The 21,198-nt window shown below is 50.1% G+C and overlaps 1 protein-coding gene across 19 annotated transcripts in view; it reads left to right on the forward strand.

The window, feature by feature from the left end:
- The window catches only part of CD101 (CD101 molecule), a 47,140-nt gene that overhangs the window by 11,211 nt on the left and 14,731 nt on the right, over window positions 1–21,198 (forward strand). For 6 of the 19 annotated variants that reach the window (XM_040664579.2, XM_040664520.2, XM_040664463.2 and 3 more), the window contains 5 exons: window positions 481–879; window positions 2,319–2,726; window positions 3,514–3,909; window positions 6,307–15,918; window positions 17,962–18,062. In XM_040664579.2, the coding sequence (XP_040520513.1) occupies window positions 481–879; window positions 2,319–2,726; window positions 3,514–3,909; window positions 6,307–6,503 (1,400 nt within the window). In that variant the 3' untranslated portion in view covers window positions 6,504–15,918; window positions 17,962–18,062. Of the gene's footprint in view, window positions 1–480; window positions 880–2,318; window positions 2,727–3,513; window positions 3,910–6,306; window positions 15,919–17,961; window positions 18,063–20,023; window positions 20,205–21,198 lie in introns of all 19 variants that reach the window. The other 13 variants (XM_040664490.2, XM_040664494.2, XM_046912815.1 and 10 more) reach the window with 10 other exon arrangements.

Raw genomic sequence — 21,198 nt, forward strand, 5'->3', positions numbered from 1 at the left:
AGTCTGGCCTTGCCTTGGCAGGCACAGCTCAGCTTCTGTTGCTGCAAGAGCAGCAATGTGCCACGTTTTTCAGTAGATGATAATGGGAAAAGTATTTGCTCTGGCAAATGTCAGCACCATGGGAGCAGCAGCTGCCAAAATGAAGCATACATCTTTAGCCTGGCTCTTTGCAATCAGTTTAGAACAAGAAGGTAGAGCTGTGGGAGGCGGGGTGCTTGGGAACCCTGGGGGTGGTGGACCAGGGGACAGGGCAAGACAGGAACTGTGGCTAGGGCTGAAAGAGCAGAATGTAGCTCAGGAGAGGAGGAGGGGGATGGAGGTTTTGTCATGCTGACAAGGTTTGCAGGGTGCAGAATGAATCTGGGAACTGGTGTGAGGTGGGTGGTTAGGTGCCATGGGTGGTGGGGAAGGTGTGGGGTGGTGCAAGGTGGCAGTGGGCAGGGCTTCTGTCCCATCACCATGGGCTCTCTCCCTCTCAAGCAGGTCTCGGACTGCACGCCACACTGATAAGCCGAACAGCCACCGTCAGCTACATGCAGAGCTTTGAGCTTATCTGCCGTATGAGTGCCAGCCGCCCAGTTGAGGAGCTGCTCTTGTCTGTGGGGTGGCTCTTCCAGCCCAAACCACCCACCGATGGCTACCAAGAGCTGGTGCATGTCCTTCCTGATGGCACTGTATCCTGGGGACGAGCACAGCCCCGCTTCCAGGGCAAAGCCCAGCTGATGAAGGCAGGTGCCTTCTCCCGGCTGCACATCCACAGTGCGGTGGCTGGCCATGCAGGGACATACCAGTGCAAAGTGGGAGTCTGGAGGACGCTTCAAGGGCAGCCCACTGTATCCTTCACCTCCAACGCTGTGGGGATAAATGTTGTCCCACCAGGTGAGTGGTGCTGTGGGGGCTCCTTTTGCAGGCAGTTCCTTCAAACCCCTTGGTCACAACTGGGGCAACTGATGGCTGGGTGTCCCCCAGGGCTGCACAAGGCAGTGCAGCTTATCCTGTTTCTTCCTTTGGATTTTAGGAGTCCTTGAAATTTATGGGTTGCAACCCAGTGAACTGAGATCATGCTTTTCCATGCTTTCTAACTGATGGGTTTGCTATAGCCTAAGCTAATGCATTTCCTTCCATCCTCAGTTTCCATAGTACTCTTTCCCCTATACCCTTGATGCTCTCTCTGTGGGGTCAGATGTTGGGTGCTCTATTTTACACTCTGAGGAGGTCAGAGGGCAGTGATGCAGCTGAGGGGATTGGAGAATGTGGGTGTGGGCATGCAGCAGTGATGTAAATGATATTAAGATAAGCAGGTGTGATCATAGTTTGTATACAGCAGACAGCAAGACATGATGACATTTGGCTCCAGACTTAGTGCAGCCATTGCTGAATACTGTGGAGGTGTAATGAGATGTACAACTTGAGGGCAAAACGGAACAGCCTAAGGGGAGGTTCCAGTTGGATGTTAGGAGACATCTCAGAAGAGTGGTGAGGCAGTGGCACAGGCTGCCCAGGGTAGTGGTGCAGTCACTATCCATGGAGGTGTTCAAGAACCATGTGGCTGTGGCACTGAGGGACGTGGTTAATGTGCATGGTGGGGTCAGTGGTTGAACTGAGTGATCTTAGTGATCTTTTCCAAGTCTAATGATTCAGTGATTCTACTCTGAGAATGGGTGACCCGCGTTGCAGGAGATGGCTGCTGACTCTAGCACTGCTTCTCTATGAAAGGTGGTAGCACGAGCCATGCAGTGTGTTTAGGAGTTTCAGGTTAAAGCTGGAGAGGGAGCTGCTCTAGCAATAACAGGTTGAGGCTGTGCTGCAGAAAGTAGTCCTCCTAATCACGAAACTTACCTGCACATGAAATCTCCTGAATGGAGCCTACTGAGATACTCAAGTTCATATTTGTGTTTCAGTGTTTTATCTACCATTCTGTGTTGCTGTGTACCTCAGGGGTTTAAATGCTGCTGTGGGCCTGGCCTTGTGGCTCTAGGCAGGAAGGACATGTGCAGAAGGTCACAGTGGGAGGGGGAAAGGAGGATAGATAGATCTTCCCCCTCCTTTACTTCTTGCCCTCCCCTGTTCCTCCAGAGCAGTGCAGCGTGCTGTGAGATGCATGGCAACACTTGCCAGTCCCCTGGGATGGTCACCTCCCAGACCTGCCAATGATTGTTACTGCAAAATCCACACTGCTTAAGCGTTGGGCGGTAAGCAGATGTTGGAACTTACAGACACGCTGCGCCATGTGTGGCTTCAGGTTAATAACCACTGCAAGCGTTCAAGATGGTGGCTGTTGGCAAAACCACCTGGGTTATTTTGTTCTTCCGTTTCAGAAAGCAAGCTGCGGGTGGCTACAAGGGAGAACTCCATGGAGGTGGCTGGCGGTGCTGATGCAAGCATCGAGTGCAGAATGGAGCTCCCCCTGAATAACTCTCAGCTGGCTGTCAGCTGGTACTACCTACCTCCTCCTCCAGAGGATGCCAACCCCCTCCTGATTGTGCGGGCCAGTCACAGTGGCCTGTTGGAGTATGGGGCTGAATTCAGCTCCCCCACACAGAAGTCCCGGTTCCTGAGCCAGAGGGTGTCCAGACATGTGTTCCAGCTGCGGATTCTCTCAGCCAGCTCCGGAGACCAGGGCCAGTACTGCTGTGCAGCGGAGGAATGGTGCTGGCTGGAGGGCGGCTGGCACGGCCTTGGAGAGCGGTGGTCGGGGAGAACTAGGCTGCTGCTCAAGCTGCCAGGTGAGCTGCTGATGGGAGGGGGAGGGCTCTGCCTGAGGGGGCCTCTAGCAGGATATAGGAGAAACAACGGTTCCTGCAGAGAGAGGAGATGTTGGGATTCTTTGTGTGGAGCGTGCCTCTCAAAGGGAAATGGAGAATTAGGAGGATTTGCCACATCCTCCCAAACCAGTCGAGCTGGTATTTGTGCCTCCAGCAGCAAATGTCTGATGCCTCGCAACAAAGAGAACTGCAGCCTTTGCTTTCCCACGTGGCACACGGTGTCCTTGGTGGCACACGGTGTCCTTGGTCAGCGGTGCAGTGCTGGTGACAAAGCAGCAGCACTTTCCCAGTGCCTCTGGGTGTCCTGATGCAAGATGCAAAGCTTCTCCTGTCCTGGGGCATGCAGCCACAGAGAGCAAGGCTGAGGGCTCAGTTCGGTTCTCTCCTTGGGTGCTGCACCTGTGGGATATGCAGGGTGGGGGATTCCTCCCCCATTCAGCCCCACCTGATGTCTTGTTTTCAGCCTCAGATGACCTAGATCAGAGGAGTCTGGCTTCCTAAATAGTCTTTGGTGCAAAGGATGCTTATTGGGAAGAGGACAGAGGGTGGAGTACAGAGATGGTAGAAGGGAAAAAACACCCCAAACAGAATGAGTCGCAGAGTCAAGGGAACCCATGGTGTCCTGCAGAGGCACATGCATAAGACCATTCAAGTTCCCAGACTTCCATCAGCTGGCAGGCAGAAGCAGGAGCGCCTCCATTGCAGTGCACAATGCCATGACAGCTCTTTCTGCTTCCCTTCCCCCCAGAGAGTGAGCTGCACCTGGAGAAGGCCAACCACAGCATCTTGGCCAGGTATGGGCAGGAGGTGACGCTGGGCTGCCTGCTGAAGAGCACCCTCCCACCTGCTGTCCGCCTCTCAGCCACCTGGTTTCATAGGAAGGAGGATGGCCATGAGAGGCCCCTGCTCACCCTGAACCACGATGGTGCCATTGAGTCCCTGCAGAAGGGGCTGGTGGGGAGGCTGCAGCTCCGGCGTCCCACGGCTGGTGACCTCAGCCTGACGCTGGCCAGCGTGCAAGAGGACGATGCTGGGACATATCACTGCCAGGTGCAGGAATGGCAGCAGCAAGGCAACAAGGATAAGTGGGAGCTGCAGACCTGGGCGCTCTCAGGGTACACCCAGCTCACCACCACCCCACCAGGTAATGAATGGCACACAGCCACTTGTCTTGCACTGCTCCCTCCAACCTGATCTCCCTCCCCTGCCCTTAGCTTGCTGGGGTGCATCATGTATCCCTCCTTATCTTACTGCAGTGCAGCTAGCGATGATAGCAGTGCTGGGAGGAATTGCTAAGGGACCTCAGTGGGGTTGTCCTGGGAAGACAGAGCTGTATTGAGAGACAGGGCAGGGAGGAGGAGAGCAATGCAAAATGGCGCATGCTGGGAGTAAGATCCCAGTCCTATCCATCTGCCAGGGCTGAAACCCAAGTTCTTTGTTCTGTAAGTGCTGGAGGTGGAGGTCTGATGGGATGCCAAGAGCTCCAGCCGTGAGTGAGATGTAGTCCTGAGCAGGGTACTGCTGACTGTCACTGATGGATTGCAGGCTCTCTACAAGACTGCGTACCCCAAGCCCTGCTCTCAGCCCAACCATTTGGGCTAGAACACTTTTTTTTTTTTTTAGGGAAAAAAATCTTGTTGCAGTTTTTTTGGCATCTCAGTCTCTGGTGAGGCCTTAAAAATGATCACTGTGAAATAGGACTGGATTCTGCATATAGGAACTTAAATAAATAAAAGGAAAGGTTTCAGTCAGGCATACAAAATGTTTTTAGGGAGGTAACTGGCAGGAAAAAAGTACTCTCTTGATGCCTTGTTGGGGAAAAAGGAGGCTCGGATGACCCACAAAGAGGAAGAAATATGACCTGTGAAATCAGCCATGTTGTATGCAGCTGGGCTGAGGTGCATGCAGCTTTGGAGCTACCCCACTCCAACCCAGTCTGGTGTCTGAAGCAGTCATTATTCCTGCATTTACCAGCACTAACTGAGATAGAAGGGCACAAGGGGACTCATGGTTCCCCCCTGTGCCTGCTTCTGGCACAGCCACGCTCGGAGCCCGCTCACAATACTGCACCTCTGGCAGAGCTAATCTGGGTTTAACTTCTCCGCAAGGGACTGACAGCACTCCAACCTTCTGCAGATCTCTTCCTGCTGTTGTCCATTGCAGCTCCCTCTGGCACTCGGATTTCTCCTTCCTCACCCCTCTCCATCTCCTGTTAACTATTACTGGTGAAGCAGCCATTGCTGGAATTGCTAGGTAACTGCTAGAAAATTCTCCTCCAGTCTGATCCACATGGTTTGATCCACATGGTTGCTATGTGGCTTTCACAAAATCTGAGATATTAGCTGGCCGTTTTTCCTTCTCTTTCTCTTTTTCGTTTTATTTTGTTTCTCCAGTGATGTAGGTATCTTGAAAAAGTTTTCTGAGGGTAATTCCACAGTCATGCGCTGTGGAATTAACCAGGGGTTACTCCAGCTCTAAGACTTAATGCCTTCTAGGATACCTCTCTAGCGCTGTGGAAGCTTCTCCCTGTTTTTCCTGTGGGAGAGTCAATGCTGCTTTACCCTGTGTAGGTAGGATGCAGAACTTGAGAGGTAGGTGGAGAGGAAAAAGCCAGTTTTATGGTTGGGAGCAGCTGTCGGATTGCTTCATCCCTGGGTTCACACCAAGGCCACCAGGCCTTGTGGGTCTCCCAGAGACAGCTTGGGATTGAAAGAGCTACCACACTCACCACAGTTCTGCAGAGCAAGCATTAAGCGTCTATGCACGGGTGTTGGTCAAAGAGAGAACTGAGATAGACAGAACAGACCCGAGCAAGTTGGTGTGGCCCTTCATGGTAGGCCACGTGCATCTGAGATCAGTTTGTGAAGTTAAAGCTGTGTGTCATAGAATCATAAAGGTTGAAAAAGACCTCCAAGATCGTCAAGTCCAACCATGAGCCCATCACTACCATGCACACTAAACCATGTCCCTCTGCACCAAGAAAGGAGATTATAATGGTCATGACTACTGGGTGAACGTGAGGAGCTCAGAACAGAAGGAACAGGCTAGCATGGGACTGACCGACCCCAGCCTTTCAGAGGATACAGAGGTTTTACCAGAGTATGGTGCGTTCACCTGGAACCTCCTTGAAACCTCTTGTTTCCTTTGCTTTCCTCTTGTACTTCCTTGCTGTGGAACAGCGTGAGACAGATCTCTAGCTATCAGTGGTGTCAGGCAGGGAGCAGGGGGTGATGACTACATGGCTTTTCCTTGCTGAGCCTGGTGTGAAACAGGTTAGCTGAAGAGCTGTGCTGTTTCTGGTGGGATGCTTCAGCTGAGAGAAACAGGCCCTTATCTGACCTCCCCAGACAAGAAATTCAGGCGTATTACCTTGTTTCTCTTCCCCTTTCCCTCAGCTAACCAAGAAAATGTGGTATGAATTCTTAAAAATTGGTAGATTGAGGGAAGAGCAACAAGAAGATAACCTATAGAAACAGTAAGAGAGGGCAACTCAAACTAGCTTGGGATCTCACTTGTTTTTCCTTCTTTTTTCTCCCTCCAGAGACAACGGTTTTGTCTAGGATCTGTTCGTCTCCGTCGTTGCTGAACTTCATCCTATGCTTACCTCTGGTTCTGATCCTTCTCCTGGCCCTTGCTGGCTTCTGCTGGTGCTTCATCTCCAGGAAAAGAAAAAAGGGCACCATTAGAGGAGACCAGCTGATGGAACTGCAAGGAGCTGGGGGGATCAAGCAAACTTAGCTGGCCCATAATGGGAGGTGTAACTTGAAGGGGAAGAACTGGACGTCTGAGGGGACTGAGTACTTGAAGAGGGGTGGCTTGTTGTTTTGCTGTAGCTTTTGCAATGAATACTTGAAAATGTGTGTTTACTTTTAGTGGAACAAAGCAGCTCTGAATTATGGAGCAAATAAGGTTTTCAGAATGGATGTTCCTCTCTCTCAGATTTGGAACCCACCCACATGTTCACTGTTGTGGCTGCTTGTGGTGTTTGAGGTGCTTGTGGTATGCATGTCCACCAGTCCTGTGTGGAAGTGTTATTCTCTTCAGGTGTAAAATCGACTGCTTTTGCCCCGGAACACAGAAGTATCAAACTGCTGCTCGTTTTTAGGCAATTTGACAAAATCTGTGCAGTGCACAGCTAAAAATCCTTGGCAGCGCTGGAAATGGAGTGCTGGCATCTCATTTAAGGCATTGTGCTTGCCTTTCCCATCCCTTGCTGGAGGAGAACTCAGACACTGTTGTCCTTTGGTTCTGGGAGACCCTGTGCCCAGAGAGCAGCATCTCCAAGAGGAAATGGGTCTTCATCATAAAACCCACTGCAGGAGGTTGAGAACTGAACAAGGCTGGTCATAGAATCATGGAATCATTTGAGCTGGAAGGGACCCTTAAAGGCAGTCTAGTCCAGCTCTCAATGAACAGGGATGCCTACAGCTAGATCAGGTTGCTCAGAGCCTCATCCAGGGCTGAGTGGCCAGGGCTGAAGAAAGTCCTTAGACTACTTGGGAAGCTCTTGCTTCTCTATTCAGCCACTTCAGCCTTTTCCTGCAGGTGATATTTTTTTCTGGACCTCTTACAACTTCTCTGCTGTTTGTCTGAGTCATATCTTGATAATGTTTCACCAGTATCATGCTCTCTCTCTCAGTGTTTTCCTTCAGATGGTTTCCACAGCTTGCTCATAAGACTATCTTGGGAGCGTATTTCAGAGGCCTTGCTAAAGTCAGAAACGTGTGCTGCCTGCTGCTTACCCCTATAGAGAGCAACGAGGTTTCCCCTGAGCCTCCTCTTCTCCAGATTGAACAATCCCAGCTCCCTCAGCTGCCCCCCGTAAGACTTGTGCTCCAGGCCCCTCACAGCTCCATCGCCTTTCTCTGGACAAGCTCCAGGGCCTCCATGTCTTTCTTGTAGCGAAGGGCTCAGAACCAAACAAATGATCCGTCCTTGTTTAAACAACAACAAAAACATTCCTGTTGTTTTTTGCATTCTTCTAGGTGCCCCTCAGTGCTTTTTTTTTTGCCCTCGCGTGCCTCTGAGGACTGCAGTTAGGAAGATGTGGGTTTCATTCTCTGCTTTGTATTTTCTTGTTGCTCGCTGTCTCACACCACCCCAGGCGTTACTGCAGCAAGCCACAACCACGCGGCTTGACAGCCTGTTCTTCACGTGTCTTGGTGTGAACCTGATCAAGATGAGCCTTCTGCTGAAAAATCTACCTTGTGGGGATCGTTATTGCCAGAGTGGTGTCACAGAGGAACCCCCACTTTGCTGCTGCGGCTGAGCGTGGGTTGGTCTCTGTAAGCCGTGTGAGTCCTTGGGGTGGCTGTGCTGGCCTTGGCGTATGCTGAGCCCGTGCTGCCCCTGGCTTGGCCACCACATTGTTCTATGGAAGCGACTGCTGGCATCTAACCACCCTGTAAGGAGCTGCAGACTCGGCTGTAACGTGAGATTGTGCAGCTGGTGGAGTGAGGGAAGAAGGTGGGCAGGGAGGGGGAGGTTTCTCCAGCCACAGGACACACTCTCCTGTCTTCTTCTGCCCATTTTTTTTGTTCCTCAGTTAGCCCGAGGCCGAAGTAGCAGCTTTCCATTCACGCAGGTTGAGAGGTTTTAATGTAGTTTTGAGAAACGTGCCTGGAGCCCCTATGAAAGGGGCTGCAAGAATGTGTGTGTGTGTTTGCAGTGGTAGGTTTTCCCTTTTTTCTTTTTTTTTTTTCCCTTCTGGTTTTGCTGGGTTGCTGCCAAACCTTTCCTTTTGGCTATATATTTTTTTAAGATGTATTTTTTTCCACGAGTGGCTTAGAGTTGTAACTTATCCCGGTTAAAGCCGCGGAGAGGTCCTGTTCTCAGAGAGAACGTTTCACTCGGCTGAGGAAAACGGAGGAGAGGGAGAGAAAGGAGCACGGGGTGGGTCAGGAGAGTGGTAGCGGGTGGTAGGGAAGTCTGTGGTCCTTCAGGCCTTATGTGTATCTTGACAGGGTGACAAGGCAGCAAAGAGTTGGGCCCAAGAGGAATGGATTAGCTGTGAAACGCTTGTGAGGGGTTACAGAAACAGAGCTGCGCTGTGCTGGAAGCTCTGGGGGGGTCTGAAGTTGCTCTCCCTGTGCTGTCAGGAATCAATCCCAGGCTGCTTCAGCACTGTTCTCAGACAGGGTCGGGAAGGTATGGAGGCTCTTGTGCAGCTCTGCTGCTTGGCAGACCTTCCTCTGCGGAAGATGGATGGTGTGAGTGGTCAGGTGGGAGCACAACCCCTGCATTGCCTTCCTGGAACGCTTTTCTGGCACTGCCTTTAGGGAGGAGCGAGGCCAATGCTTGATGACCACACAGGGAGCTTGTGCAGTGTGTGGTGGCACAAAGGGTTGCCCTTTTGCTGCAAGGCTGTGAGGAGAGAGGTTGGGTGGTGATGTAGGTGCTGTGCAGGTGGCAAATGGCTTGCAGGCAAAGAGATGCTTTGCATCCTCTTGCAGCTTATGGTTCACAATTGCCCATAGTGCTCCACTCTCTGTTAGAAGAGAGCAATGGGGCAATGTGCTGCCCTGGAGCTTCCAGGGCAAGGCTGTTCAGGAAGCTTTCCCAACTTTCCAGAAGTGCTTCCAGGCAAACAACTTCCAGTTCTCCTGGGATGCCCCCTCTGAAGCAGTGTGCCTTGGTTCCTTCCTGTTAACTCTGAGTTGGTTTAGAAATCTGGCATTCAGTTTTCTTCCTGTGATAAAGTATTTTAAAACTGGAAACAAAAGAGGCTTCAGTCTCACTTTATGCCATTCTGCATTCAAACTGCTCTTTGCAGCCCCTGCCTGTTTCACACGTCCTTCAGCCCTGGCCTTTGGCATCTAACGCAGAGCAGAATCACTCCTGGGGCTCTAAACCTTCCTTAACTGCTGAGAAACCACTGTGCTGCATCTGCCCGCTGCCTGCGTTCAGCCCTTTGCCTCTGCTTCCCCGCCGCCTCCTCCTCCTCTTCTTCCAGCAGATAATGGGATGACAGTCCTGTTGCACAGGGCACGAAAAGGCAATCATTGCTCTCCAGCAGTGCTTTCTAAGGCAGAAGCGGTGCAGAGTGGGGCTCGAGGAGGATGTGGGGGAGGCAGTGCAGCAGGCAGGGGGACTGGCCCCATGTCCCTTCAGGCACAAAGGGGCTGCTTGTGGTGCTGTGGGGTAGTGATATTGATGGCCCCCACCTGCTTTTTTAAGAATATGTACGTAGTTTAGAACAAACGCAAGCTTAATTCCCTAGCAGGTTGTATTGAGAAATGCGAGCAGGACAGCAGAGTCCAGATTACTTCTGCAACCCAGACAGGAAACGGAATACCACAAGCAGCAATTTTGAGCATGTTCTTTTGAGGTTTCTTGCTTTTGTTCGTTCATTATGTCTTTTCCTGTTGGTTTCTAAGTGTAGCTTTGTGCTTATAAATGATGCTGAGCCCAGATTGTTGGTAAAAGGAGAGGAGGAGCTGCTCCCCACCATCCCTGGAGCCTGTCCTCATGCGGGATGCTGCCCCAGACCCTTCCTTGGGGAACACCGTGACAGCCAAGCACTGCGGGGTGGCTGTGAAGCAGGAGGTGAGCTGGTGTCCAGCCTCACGCCTGCTGTCCCTCCTCATTGTAGGGCTGGGAGAGCATTCATCGCTTGGACTTCCAACCAAGTGTGAAAATTCCCAGGTCAGGGGGTGGAAAAAAGGCCGCTATTAGTGTTATTTTAAGCACGAGGGAATGAATTGGTGAGTGCTGGGAGCAATATGGAAAAGCAAGAGAGGCAGTGCCTCTTCGCAGCCCCTTCACGGGGCGGTGATGCCGAGGAGAGGGGATCGCTGCCCGATTTGAAAGAGAATAGGGCCATGACCAATCGCTGTGAAATGTGGCAATAATGCCTTCCGCAGTGGCCGTGGGATAAAAGGCAGGGACAGCCTGAACTGTAAAGATGTTTCATTTCCCTGGTAATGAGGGAGACACACTGTGGCAATGGAACCAGAGAGAGAGAGACCGTGAGATGCTAATTTCTGCTCCTGCTGCCGCTGCAGCTTTGATCTGAAGCAAATGCCCGTTTTAAATTGCAAACGGATGCAAGTCAGATATCATCCAGCCACTGGCTTACAGGCTTAATGAAGTGGGACGCACGCCTCGGCCTGATAATGTTCCGAGAGGCAGGCGACTGGGAGAGGAATTACTGAGGGTCTGAGGAGACGGGAGGAAGGCTGAGGATGTCATGGGGGAAATCATCACCGGGGGCACAAAGCCTCCTACTTGGTGTTCTTGGCGAGTTGTGGCTGAGCCCCTCATCCTCTGTGCCAACAGAAAAGATGTGAGCGTGCTGCCCTGCTGTTATGTGTCCTGTGTTTTAAGGCATCTTGAACAGGCCGCCGAGGTTATGGTGCTCCTTGGTCTCAGAGTGCGGACATCAGTTTGGTGCTCACCAGGTAAGGCAAACTTATGAAATTGTAACCAGCTCATTTTGTGCCATCGTTTGGGCGCTTAATCGGACTTTAGAAAGACAACATGCGTTGAGACTCTGCTGATAAGGCTGCTCTGGGGCAGACCCAGAAGCCCTGGGGAACAAGTTCACCGTGCCAGCAGTGATATGGAATAATGGTAGCTCACACTGGACAACCTCGTCTTGAGTCTCTTGCGAAGATCTACCTGTTTTGAAGAATTAACGTTGGAAGGGATAGAATCACAAAATTATTAAAGTTAGAAAAGGCTGCTCAGATGACCCAGTCCAACCACCAGCCCATCCCCACCATGCCCACTAACCACGTCCCTCAGTGCCACAGCCACACAGTTCTTGAACACCTCCAGGGATGGTGACTCCACCACCTCCATGGGCAGCCTGTGCCACTGCACCGAGAAGAAATGTTTCCTAATTTCCAACCTGAACGTCCTCTGGTGCAACATGAGGCCATTCCCTCTCATTCTATCACTGGTTAGATATTTATTACACTTTTCAATAAGGCGAGGAACTTGGGTCCTACTGTCAAGCCAGTTTGTTATGTACCTGGAGTACTTCCTTGCACAAGAGCAATGGGATACAGAAGAATCTAACTGGAGGTAGGTAGTCTCATCATCCAGGCATTTTTATATTCTTATTCTACGTTTACGTTGTAGCTTTGCATATAACTGCAGAAGATGCAAAAAGAAGCATGTGCCTCCTCACACCCTCTCTTTCTTTCCCACTACCCCACAAGGCTTTTGTTTCCGACAATGCTTTCAGATGACTTCCCCTTTGGTAGAGTAAATCACGTTAATCTGAAGAATGCTAGGCAAGATGAAGTTTTTAGATTACGCTTTATTTTTCTACGGCGTTTTGCATTTAAGGACATTACACCATCACAATGCATAGTTGAGAATTTTCTCTGCTTGACAAATGAGGGAGCTTAGATGCAGCAGTTTGCTATGAAACAGTGAGGAGAGAAAAAATAAATCAGAAATCTCCTCTAGAGAAGGAGACGGGAAGAAAAGCTGACTCCAATACTGAGAATTAAAGGGAAAAATCTCTGCTGGACCCAAAATAAGTCTCCATAGAAACAGCTTTTTCTGAAAATGAATTACTGCAGTATGAAATGAAGATTGTGGATCTAGTTCTGCAAAATATTTAAGCATGTTCTTTGCTTATCCCTATTCAGCTCAGGATGCAAGCATGAGATTTCCATGGGTGCTTATGTACCTTATTTGATGGAGGTAGGAACATGAACAAGCATTGTTGAATGGAGATCTGGGCTTTCTCGTGCTTCCTCACGGCTGACCAACTTACAACTTATTTTTTAATGCCAACACGTGTTGCTTGGCTGCTAAAATTACAGACAGCAGCACATAGACTACAGTGCCTCATTTTTGGAGTTCAGCGCAAGGTTCCAGTAGATTCTTCTCATTAACAGGGAGTGGAGTCAACAGAGTGTTTACATTGCTGGGTACTTTACTGTTCTGTTAATTAACTCTTGTTGCATTTGCATGCAGATTTAAATTTATATGGGGTATTTATTCTGTAAATTAACAACATGGTGATTATCTGATAATTAACTTGAGAGTCAATGGCATGAGAGGTTGAGATTTATTCCTAATCTATCTTTTGTGCACCTCTATTTATGGCCTAAGGACATTTTTAAGATGGGATAGGTTCTTAATATCTTGCATGCTAATTTACTTTTATTGTGAATGTGTGCTAGCAAACAATTGTTTTTAGTTTAAGCTATTTGAGACTGCTTTGTGCATCTTTTTTTTCCTTCTGTTGTGACTTTATGTTCAGCCAAATTAATAGGACAAATAAGGTCTGACTCAGTTTTATTCCTGTTTACTGTACTTGGTATAGGTGAAGATTTTGCATAGCTAAGCTGTGGCTGCTCTTCTTCACAGAAACTTTCCATCTTCTTACTGTTTTTTATTTCTGACCAACTTCTGACTTATTTATTTGGGGAGGTATCCATTTGTAGATGCCCCATTTAAGCATTTCCCAGTGTCACTATAGAGCCCTGCATAGAGAATTTAAGGTCACCGATGACAGGGCTTCAGAAGGACTGTCTTCAGAAGAACAAGCAATCTTCATGGAAATTTGCCTAGATTGTGTCCCTTCCTCTGTTCATCTCTGCCGGTCCCAGCCAAAACAAGCTCTCAAGGCATTTCAACAATCCATCTTAATATAATGTTCAGCACAGAGACTGTTGACCTACTGTTGAGCCAACGTGAATGGTCTCCCTCCTGTGTGACCCTTCAGCCCCTCCAAGGCTGTCCCTGTGTTGGTCTTTACATGTACCAAGCTGGAGGTAGTCACAATGTCGAGGCTCCTGCTGGAGCCCAGGTCTTCAGCAGGGGAATCATCTCCAGCTGAAACTGTCCCTTGTCCCTGTTGGACTGGAGTTTTCTCTTACTGCTGGAAAGTATTCTTTTTCAGAACTTCCTCTGATGTGGAGATGAAAGATGCACATCGTCTCCCAGAGGTTCAGCTGTTTCTTGGTAATTCCTGAAATCCACACTCATTTTGCAGTCTTCCTCGCCTCCTCTGTGCTTTGGGACAGATTTTTTTTGTTTGCCCATGCCTGCCATTCTGTCATCTGAAGTGCACGTCAGAGATGGCAGCAGTTATAGCTCGTTTTGCAGTGGTTCTCAACTCCAAGCCTTCCAGGGACTGTGAAAAATATGCCATCAAAGGAAATCACGATCTTCCACAAGCCCAGCTAGGGGAAATGCAGGTGCCTCATGGACACTCTTTCCTCTCAAATGCTTTCAGATAACGAGGAGACCCATGACCTGTGTAGAGTCCAAAGTGATGGATAGATCTGCACAAAAGTAGAAAAAGTTGTTGCCTTTTTGCTGCCTCCTCAGATCCGAAGGGTCTCCATTTCCACGTTGCACTGACATATGAACAAGAAAGTGCTGCCTGAACATAGGGTGTTCAGTGAGGTCCTAGTCCTCACTGGTTAGGGCCTAAGGGGGCAGGTCCTTCTCCCCCAGGCCCCACTGGGGTCAGGCTGACTCCCTGGGGGCCGAAGTAGAGAGGGGAGCTGTGCTTCCATGTGCCATTGGCGATGGCTAACCAGTGCAGAAGTCAACTCTGCTTGGCTTCTGTTAGGCTTGCCTAGGTTCCCCCAGAGGTGCCTTGTGTCCATGAATCCAGCCATGGTGCCAGGAACATCCTCATCCCCACATATGGCTCCATCAGGTCATGCACGTGGCCCACCACTGCTGACTCCTCAGTTGGGCACGTTTCCCTTCTGAGCCTGCAAAGCCTGCCTGTTGGTGTGCCAAACTGAAGGCACGGAAATAAATAGGAATTTATTTTTAACCCAGTGTGAGATCTCTCATTCTTAGCTTTTCTTTTTTTTTCTTTTTTTCCCTCCCCGTAATTGGTTCTGTTTTTGCTAACGGTTTGGAATTTAGCAGCTATTCCTGCCTGAGAGTGTTACTTTGTTAGCTGGTATTAGAGAAGGAGATTAAGGCTGCTGTTAGCAGTGGAGGCTGCAGGACATATGGGTAATGCAAACCTGCTAGTGACAAAGTTGTTTTGAGGCAGTGGGACAGATTGCCTGGCTTAGCAGCAGTGAAATGGTGATGAGGTAAGTAGTGCTGGGAAAATCCTATTAGGGAAGGAGAACAGCGCACTGGAACCGAGCAATCACAAGGTGCATGGTACCAAATGTGTTGTTTCTCTAAGAAATCAAATTCACGTTAGTTGCCCAGTGGGGACTCATCTCTCTCCAAACTGCACTTCCTCTGTGAGCAGGCTCACAGGCTGCTCTGAACATCCCAGCTTTCAGTAACAGCTGAAGACCAAAAGACGATGACTCTAGGCCTTCCAGGCAGTCAGCTCTGATTTCAGTCAGATGTTTCCTCCTCCATCCCATTGCCAGACACGGAGCAGGATGAAGGACAGAGAGATCTAGAACAGCATCCTGGATCTGATCCTTGTTGCTGCGATGGAGGTTAGAGCAGGAGGGCAGTGATTTCCTTAATGCATACGGGGCAGCAGGAATGCACGTGCACCTAAAGGTTTGGCTAAATACCACTGGCTCTCAAAGGTTTCAATCTATTTTCCCCTATTGGGAGTGTTCCGCAGCACTGTTCCTAAAGCATTTCCTGGGCTCTCTTTGGCCGGTAGGTGTTTTTCTGTGGGTTTGGTTTTGTGTTGTTTTGTAGGGTTGTTTTTTTTGCCTGTTGCTCTACAGTAAGTAGATTAGCCACGATTTATTTGAGACAGGACTGCGGCTGGTGATTTGTGCGCCGTTGTGGGTGTAGGAGCTGCATGATCTCATCATGAAAGGTGACTGCTGTGCAGCACGAGGGACGAGGGGACAGGTTAGGATAAATGACACGGGGGAGTCTGGGTCCACCAGTGGGCTGCAGGTCTGCCAGCTGGCGGGGGATGCAGGTGGGATGATCTGCACTTCTAAATACAGCCTCTCCCTGCACCCTCATGATTAAGGGCAGCTCTGTGGCAGACGTGTCTCTATTTTTATTCTGTTTTCATTTTTTTTTTCAGGAGGAGATGGGGGACAAACAAGGGAACCAATCTTCCTGCAAAAGAAAGGAAAACCCGAGGGGCCGACCAGCAGAGGCAGTACTTCTGCCACCAAGGACAAGGGCTGCTTGGGCATTGCAGGATCACCAAGGTTGGAAGAGACCACTAAGATTATCTAGACCAACGCCCGACCCAGCATGGGATGGTGCTGTCACGATCCTTCTGGTAAGAGGAAGGGGACTCTAGGAGGGACAGCTGGAGCCAATGAACCTGGGTAACATGGGGACTGTCCCATAAGGGACCCTAGGAGGGATATCTGCTGTGTCTCCTACTACTACAGGGGAAATGCAGCAAAGACCAAGCAGGGGTGAACTGCAAAGACCTGGAGGTAGGCTGGGATCTGGAGTTGGGTCAGGTCTCCTTGAGTCTCCCCATGTAGCCAAAGCCAGGTGAGTCCCAGGGTGAAAGGACAGTGTGTCTGCAGGACTGGTGTATAGTCAGGGGGTGCAGAGCCATCTACCCTGGGAATCCAAGAACAGGAGGCTGTTTGCATGCTGAGGGTGGACAAAGCCATTGTGACACTGGGCAGGAAGTGTTTTGTGCAAGAGGAACCCTGAGCTACACAACTTCCCTCGCGCCTTCCAAGTACCAGCTTCTCCTTTCTCATGGGAAGCGCTGGGGCCAGGGGAGGCCACCTGCACTGATTCTCCTGCCCTGTGAGTGTGCTGCCAGCTGCAAGAGCTGCTTGTACGCATGGTCCACGTGAGGCTCTGCCCAGCTGAGGGTGTGGAGTGTTTTCCTGATGCTCATGCAGACACCGGTTACACCTATTTCTGTAGAACGCCACTTTTCAAAATCCCCATCCTGTACATGTTTGAGTTGCAGAACTGAACCTCAGCATCCCGAGTCTTCGTATGGAGCCATCGCTCCCCTGCCTGCCTATTTCTTAGCTCTCCGTGCATCGCAGCAGGGAGCCGAACAAGAGCCTTCCCTTTCTTGCTGCAGCTCAGCACTCCTTCAGCCACAGCAAAGCTGCAAGCATCTCGCCAGCTTTTTGCTCCTCTTGGCAAAACCTTTGAGCTCCTGTGGCCCCAGCACTGCTTGTGGCCCGCTCAGCAGCAAGGAGCCACCCAAGGCAGCAAGGGCACTTGTGGAGCTGCTGGCTCCTACGCTTTCTCATATAACCTCCAACATCTCTCACGCACAGACATGTGCTGCTGGGGGCTGCTGCTCCCAGGGCTGAGCATTAGCAGCCTTGTATGCTGCAAGGCGAAGCACGGCACATCTAACCACTTCCATGTGGGGCAGCCGCAGCCACCCGGCTGCTCTTGCTGATGACGTGACTTCCTAATGCTGCTCAGTGCTGTTGTTGTTTCCCCAGCCTGTTGCCAGGTGCTGCAGCAGCACGTCGCTGCACTCTTAGTCACGTCTTGGAAGCATTTTGGGGTGCTGGCAGTCTGTGGTTTGCTGTGCCACACGCACATGTACCATGAGGGACCTTAAGGACTCCTTGCACTGGGAGTGGGACTTGGGGCCAAAAAGGCTGCCAGAGCATGTCTTATTTCCCAGCAGACCTTGGCTGACCTCAGTCAGGCCATGGATTTTCACCCCGATGTCTTGTATTGGGTCTGAATAACGGTGTCATGAAGAGGACACCAAGAAGGAGGGCCTCCAGCCCTTCACTTGGCGTGCACTGCAGCAGGTAACCCTCTGTAGCTAACAGCACACCTTATTTCCCAGCAGACCTCATCTGGCTCTGGTTTTCCAGTCAGATGGTCAGAAACCATCTGACTCTTCTTTAACCTTTGTCCACTGATATGTTGAAGAGTCTTCTGAAGGTACTTGCTTGAACCATCTCTGCCAGTTCCAAGATGCTGGAGTTTAAGAAGCATCTGGACAATGCTCTCAGACATAGGGTCTGATTTTTGGGTGGTCCCTTGAGGAGCCAGGAGTTGGAATTGATCCCTGTGGGTCTCTTCCAGCTTGAGATATTCTATGAGGTGTGTTGGGGCAATGTAGGCTCAGCTCTCCATGCCCTTCTCTGAACATCGTTTTTTTTTTTTTTTTTTTTACAATCCTGGAAGATCAAAATTGGCTTAAATAGGCAAAAACCTAGAGGTATAAAAACATTAATTTCTCAAGTAACCCATGCTGAGAGGTCTGCTTAAATATTTGAGAATGGTTTGAGTCACCTGTACGTAACAAGGAGCCATTAAGGAAACTACAGATGTTCTTGAATATTTCCTTCATGTTCATTTTCACTACCAGGTGGCTCAGGAGGTGCCTGCTCAGATCTTCCTCCGGTCTTGACAAAGACGAGATAGCATCAGAGATTGAGAAGCTGGAAGAAGTGGATCATGTAAGTGACGGTAAGCTGCCAGGTCTACATGGCATTCAGGCAAGGGGTCACAGGGATGGAAGTGCTGCCTCTCCAAAAGAAATAGTCCTCTCTCCTTGAAGAGGGAGGGAGGGGGAGGAGAGGAGGGGGGAAGGGGAAAGGAAAGGAAAGGAAAGGAAAGGAAAGGAAAGGAAAGGAAAGGAAAGGAAAGGAAAGGAAAGGAAAGGAAAGGAAAGGAAAGGGTGTGTTGTGCTCACATCTTTGAAGACTCTTGGGGTGATCTGGAGAATTACAGGCCTGTTTGACATGCATGCAAACGAATGCCATACCTAGCAAATTAGGAGAATCAGCCGTGACGCTTACCACTAAGGCTGCTCCAAGGTGCAACCTGCAGAGATTCTGCAAAAGGAAACTGTGTTTGCTGAACTCTTGCAAGTCTTTGAGCAAACCAGTGAATTAGCTGAAGGAGAAGACCTGTCTAACACTATTTATTTAGCTTTCGGAAGGCTTTTCGCCAGGGCATGTTTAGGAGAGGGCTGTTTCTACAGCTGGCAGTGCAGGAAGCAGCTTATTGTTCTGCTTGGTGCCTGCTGGGAGGTTGGGTGAGCTGTTGGGTGGTGGTGGCATGGGGGATGAGCGCCCATGAGGAGTCCTCATGGGAGAGGACAGAAGAGGAGAGAGGACCCCTTGGTGACAGCTGTTCAGCCAATAACTTCCAGGAGGACTGAGCTCTTGCTGAGCCACCAAAGCACATCTGATCAATAACTCAGCGGCCCGACTTGCACATTAGCAGAGTCAATTATCAGCTCTGCTCTCTGCTTCCTTGATTATTATTTCAGTATGTAGCAGCTGCTTCACAACCGTTATGGCCCATCACACTCTGAAGGGACTGAGTTAAATGCAGATTATTGACCGATGAGGCCATAAGAAGGTACTGTAAAATATACAGTCGTGTTCTCCCATAAATCCCTAGTGTGAGTGCTTTTCAAAGAAATTCCTCTTGCGGTGGGAGTGCTTTCTGTCATTGTCAAGGCCCTGAAAAATGCTTTTTCCACCTGATTCGCGCCACCTCCTCTGCAACATCATTGTCTCTTTTGGCACTGCATCTTCACATAAATGTGCAGTCCTCCCTCCCTCGAGGTGTTTGTCAGGACTCCCAGGCTTCAGCGGGGATGCTTGACTTACGGCTTGTTCTGTACACAGGCAGGGTGATCTATATTTAATGCCTGTTCTGGCCCCAGGCTTTCTGCTGACCCTGAGTTTCTCAAGTTCCTGTTGCTTCAGGTTCCCCAGTTCTGGCTGACTGTGGGCTTCTTGTTGAGGCAGCCCACGTTATGCAGAGCATCCCTGGAGGCATTCAAGGCCAGGCTGGATGTGGCTCTGGGCAGCCTGGTCTGGTGGTTGGTGACCCTGCACATAGCAGGGGGGTTGAAACTACATGATCACTGTGGTCCTTTTCAACCCAGGCCATTCTGTAATTCTATAATGAGTAGATGCCATTGTGAGCACTCTGAACACCCAGAGAAGTCTTTCCTTCCTCTGCCTGTCCGACGTACGGCTAGCTGTCATCCCTGTAGAAGGTAATACTTTTCGATGTTGGGGACAAACACATCTATGATGGGTTTATAGAGACACTTCAGAGGGTATGTTTGCTGTCTGGTGCTCCCTCAGCTTGCTTCCCATCTCCAAGTATACACTGAGCCTAAACAGATACAGTGGTGTTATCTGCAACCTCCTGAAGCCTTCTCTGCGTCTCTCTGGCTGGGGAGTGAAAAAACAGGACCGGGACAAGGGAGGCAGCAAAAATTTGAGTCAGAACTCTTGGATTTATCATGGATCCTCTTGCAGGCCTCCCCAGCAAATCCACTGGAAGGTTTGCTGGCATAGTTTGGGTGGAGCTGGCAGCTTCCACTGCATTTTTTCGTAGATAACGCCAGCCAGAGTGAAGAGAAACGTCTCATGACACTCATCAGCTCTCACTTGATGTTACAGCTGGGTGACTGACATTTTGGCCTAGAAGTCTGTGGGGTGGCTGTTGGTGGGAGGATCCACTGCACCTGGCCAGGAGGATGACACAGTCATGCTGCGTGCTCGTGTCTCAACCCAGAAGCTTTTGAAAAGCATACAGGAAAGGGTCATCGTGAAGCAAGCTTTGTCCCTTCGAAGGCCCGAAGTATGTATGAAAGCCAATGAGCTATTGAATATTTCTTTTTTCTTGCCACTGTTGTAGAAGTCTAGCCACCTTGGAGCTTCACAACTGAAACTGCAATTCATCTGGAGATCCAGATAGTATCTCCAGCACTTGTTATATATGCACTGATGCTCAGCGCTACCTTCACTTGCTCTAGAAATGTCAGGCTACACACAGTGACAGTCCTATGGTCTGATATCTACACGAGCTGCAAGCAACAGAAACCACGCTATACCGACACAGGCTGTTCATGTGACGCTTCCATCCCACAGCCGCTTTCAGAATGGCTTTCTTTCTCTTAGATCCTTTTTCATCTTTCCATCTCCTTACAGTCACACGCTTCTCATAGGACAGCCTCTGGCTTATGTCCTCCAGTTAAAGCTGATGAGTGAGTCCCAGTTCGACACCAGTTTATAAGCTGGCCTTTGGGTTTGGTTCCTGAATGTGTCTCCCTACTCTCCTCGAACATGCCCTTGGCTTCTGCCTGGGACAACCTGAATGTCAAGGCAGCGTGCAATTAGATGTGATTACTCTGGCTCTTTGAGGGATATGGGCTATGCTCCCACAGCCCGAGCGGTGTCCTTTGATGTCTGAGGGATGTGAGAAGCCTTCAGCTCTTGGAGAGGACGAGGCTGACACGGAATACAAACAAGGTTTGCTCAAACATAGAGTTGTTTGCCCAGCCCTGCAGTGCAGCAGCTGTGCAATGCTCACCTCAACTCCTATGTGTGCTTGAGAAAAGCTGTCAGAGGAAGCACATCTTCATGCAGCTGGTCCTGAGCACCCTGCCCTCACTGCCCCAGGGGTGAGAGGCTGCTGCCCTATAGTTGGTGGCGCAAAGGGAGCACTGGCCCTGCCCGTTGGTGCAGTGGAGGTTGTCTTGCTGGCTGAGCTGCCGTCAGCTTTGAAACTTCCCTCCTGTGGTGCTCCTCTGCTGAAATTCGACATGGAAATGATCCTGATTTATTCTGGAATA

Source organism: Gallus gallus, chromosome 1 (genome assembly GCF_016699485.2).
Source record: "Gallus gallus isolate bGalGal1 chromosome 1, bGalGal1.mat.broiler.GRCg7b, whole genome shotgun sequence".
Lineage (NCBI taxonomy): Eukaryota > Metazoa > Chordata > Aves > Galliformes > Phasianidae > Gallus > Gallus gallus.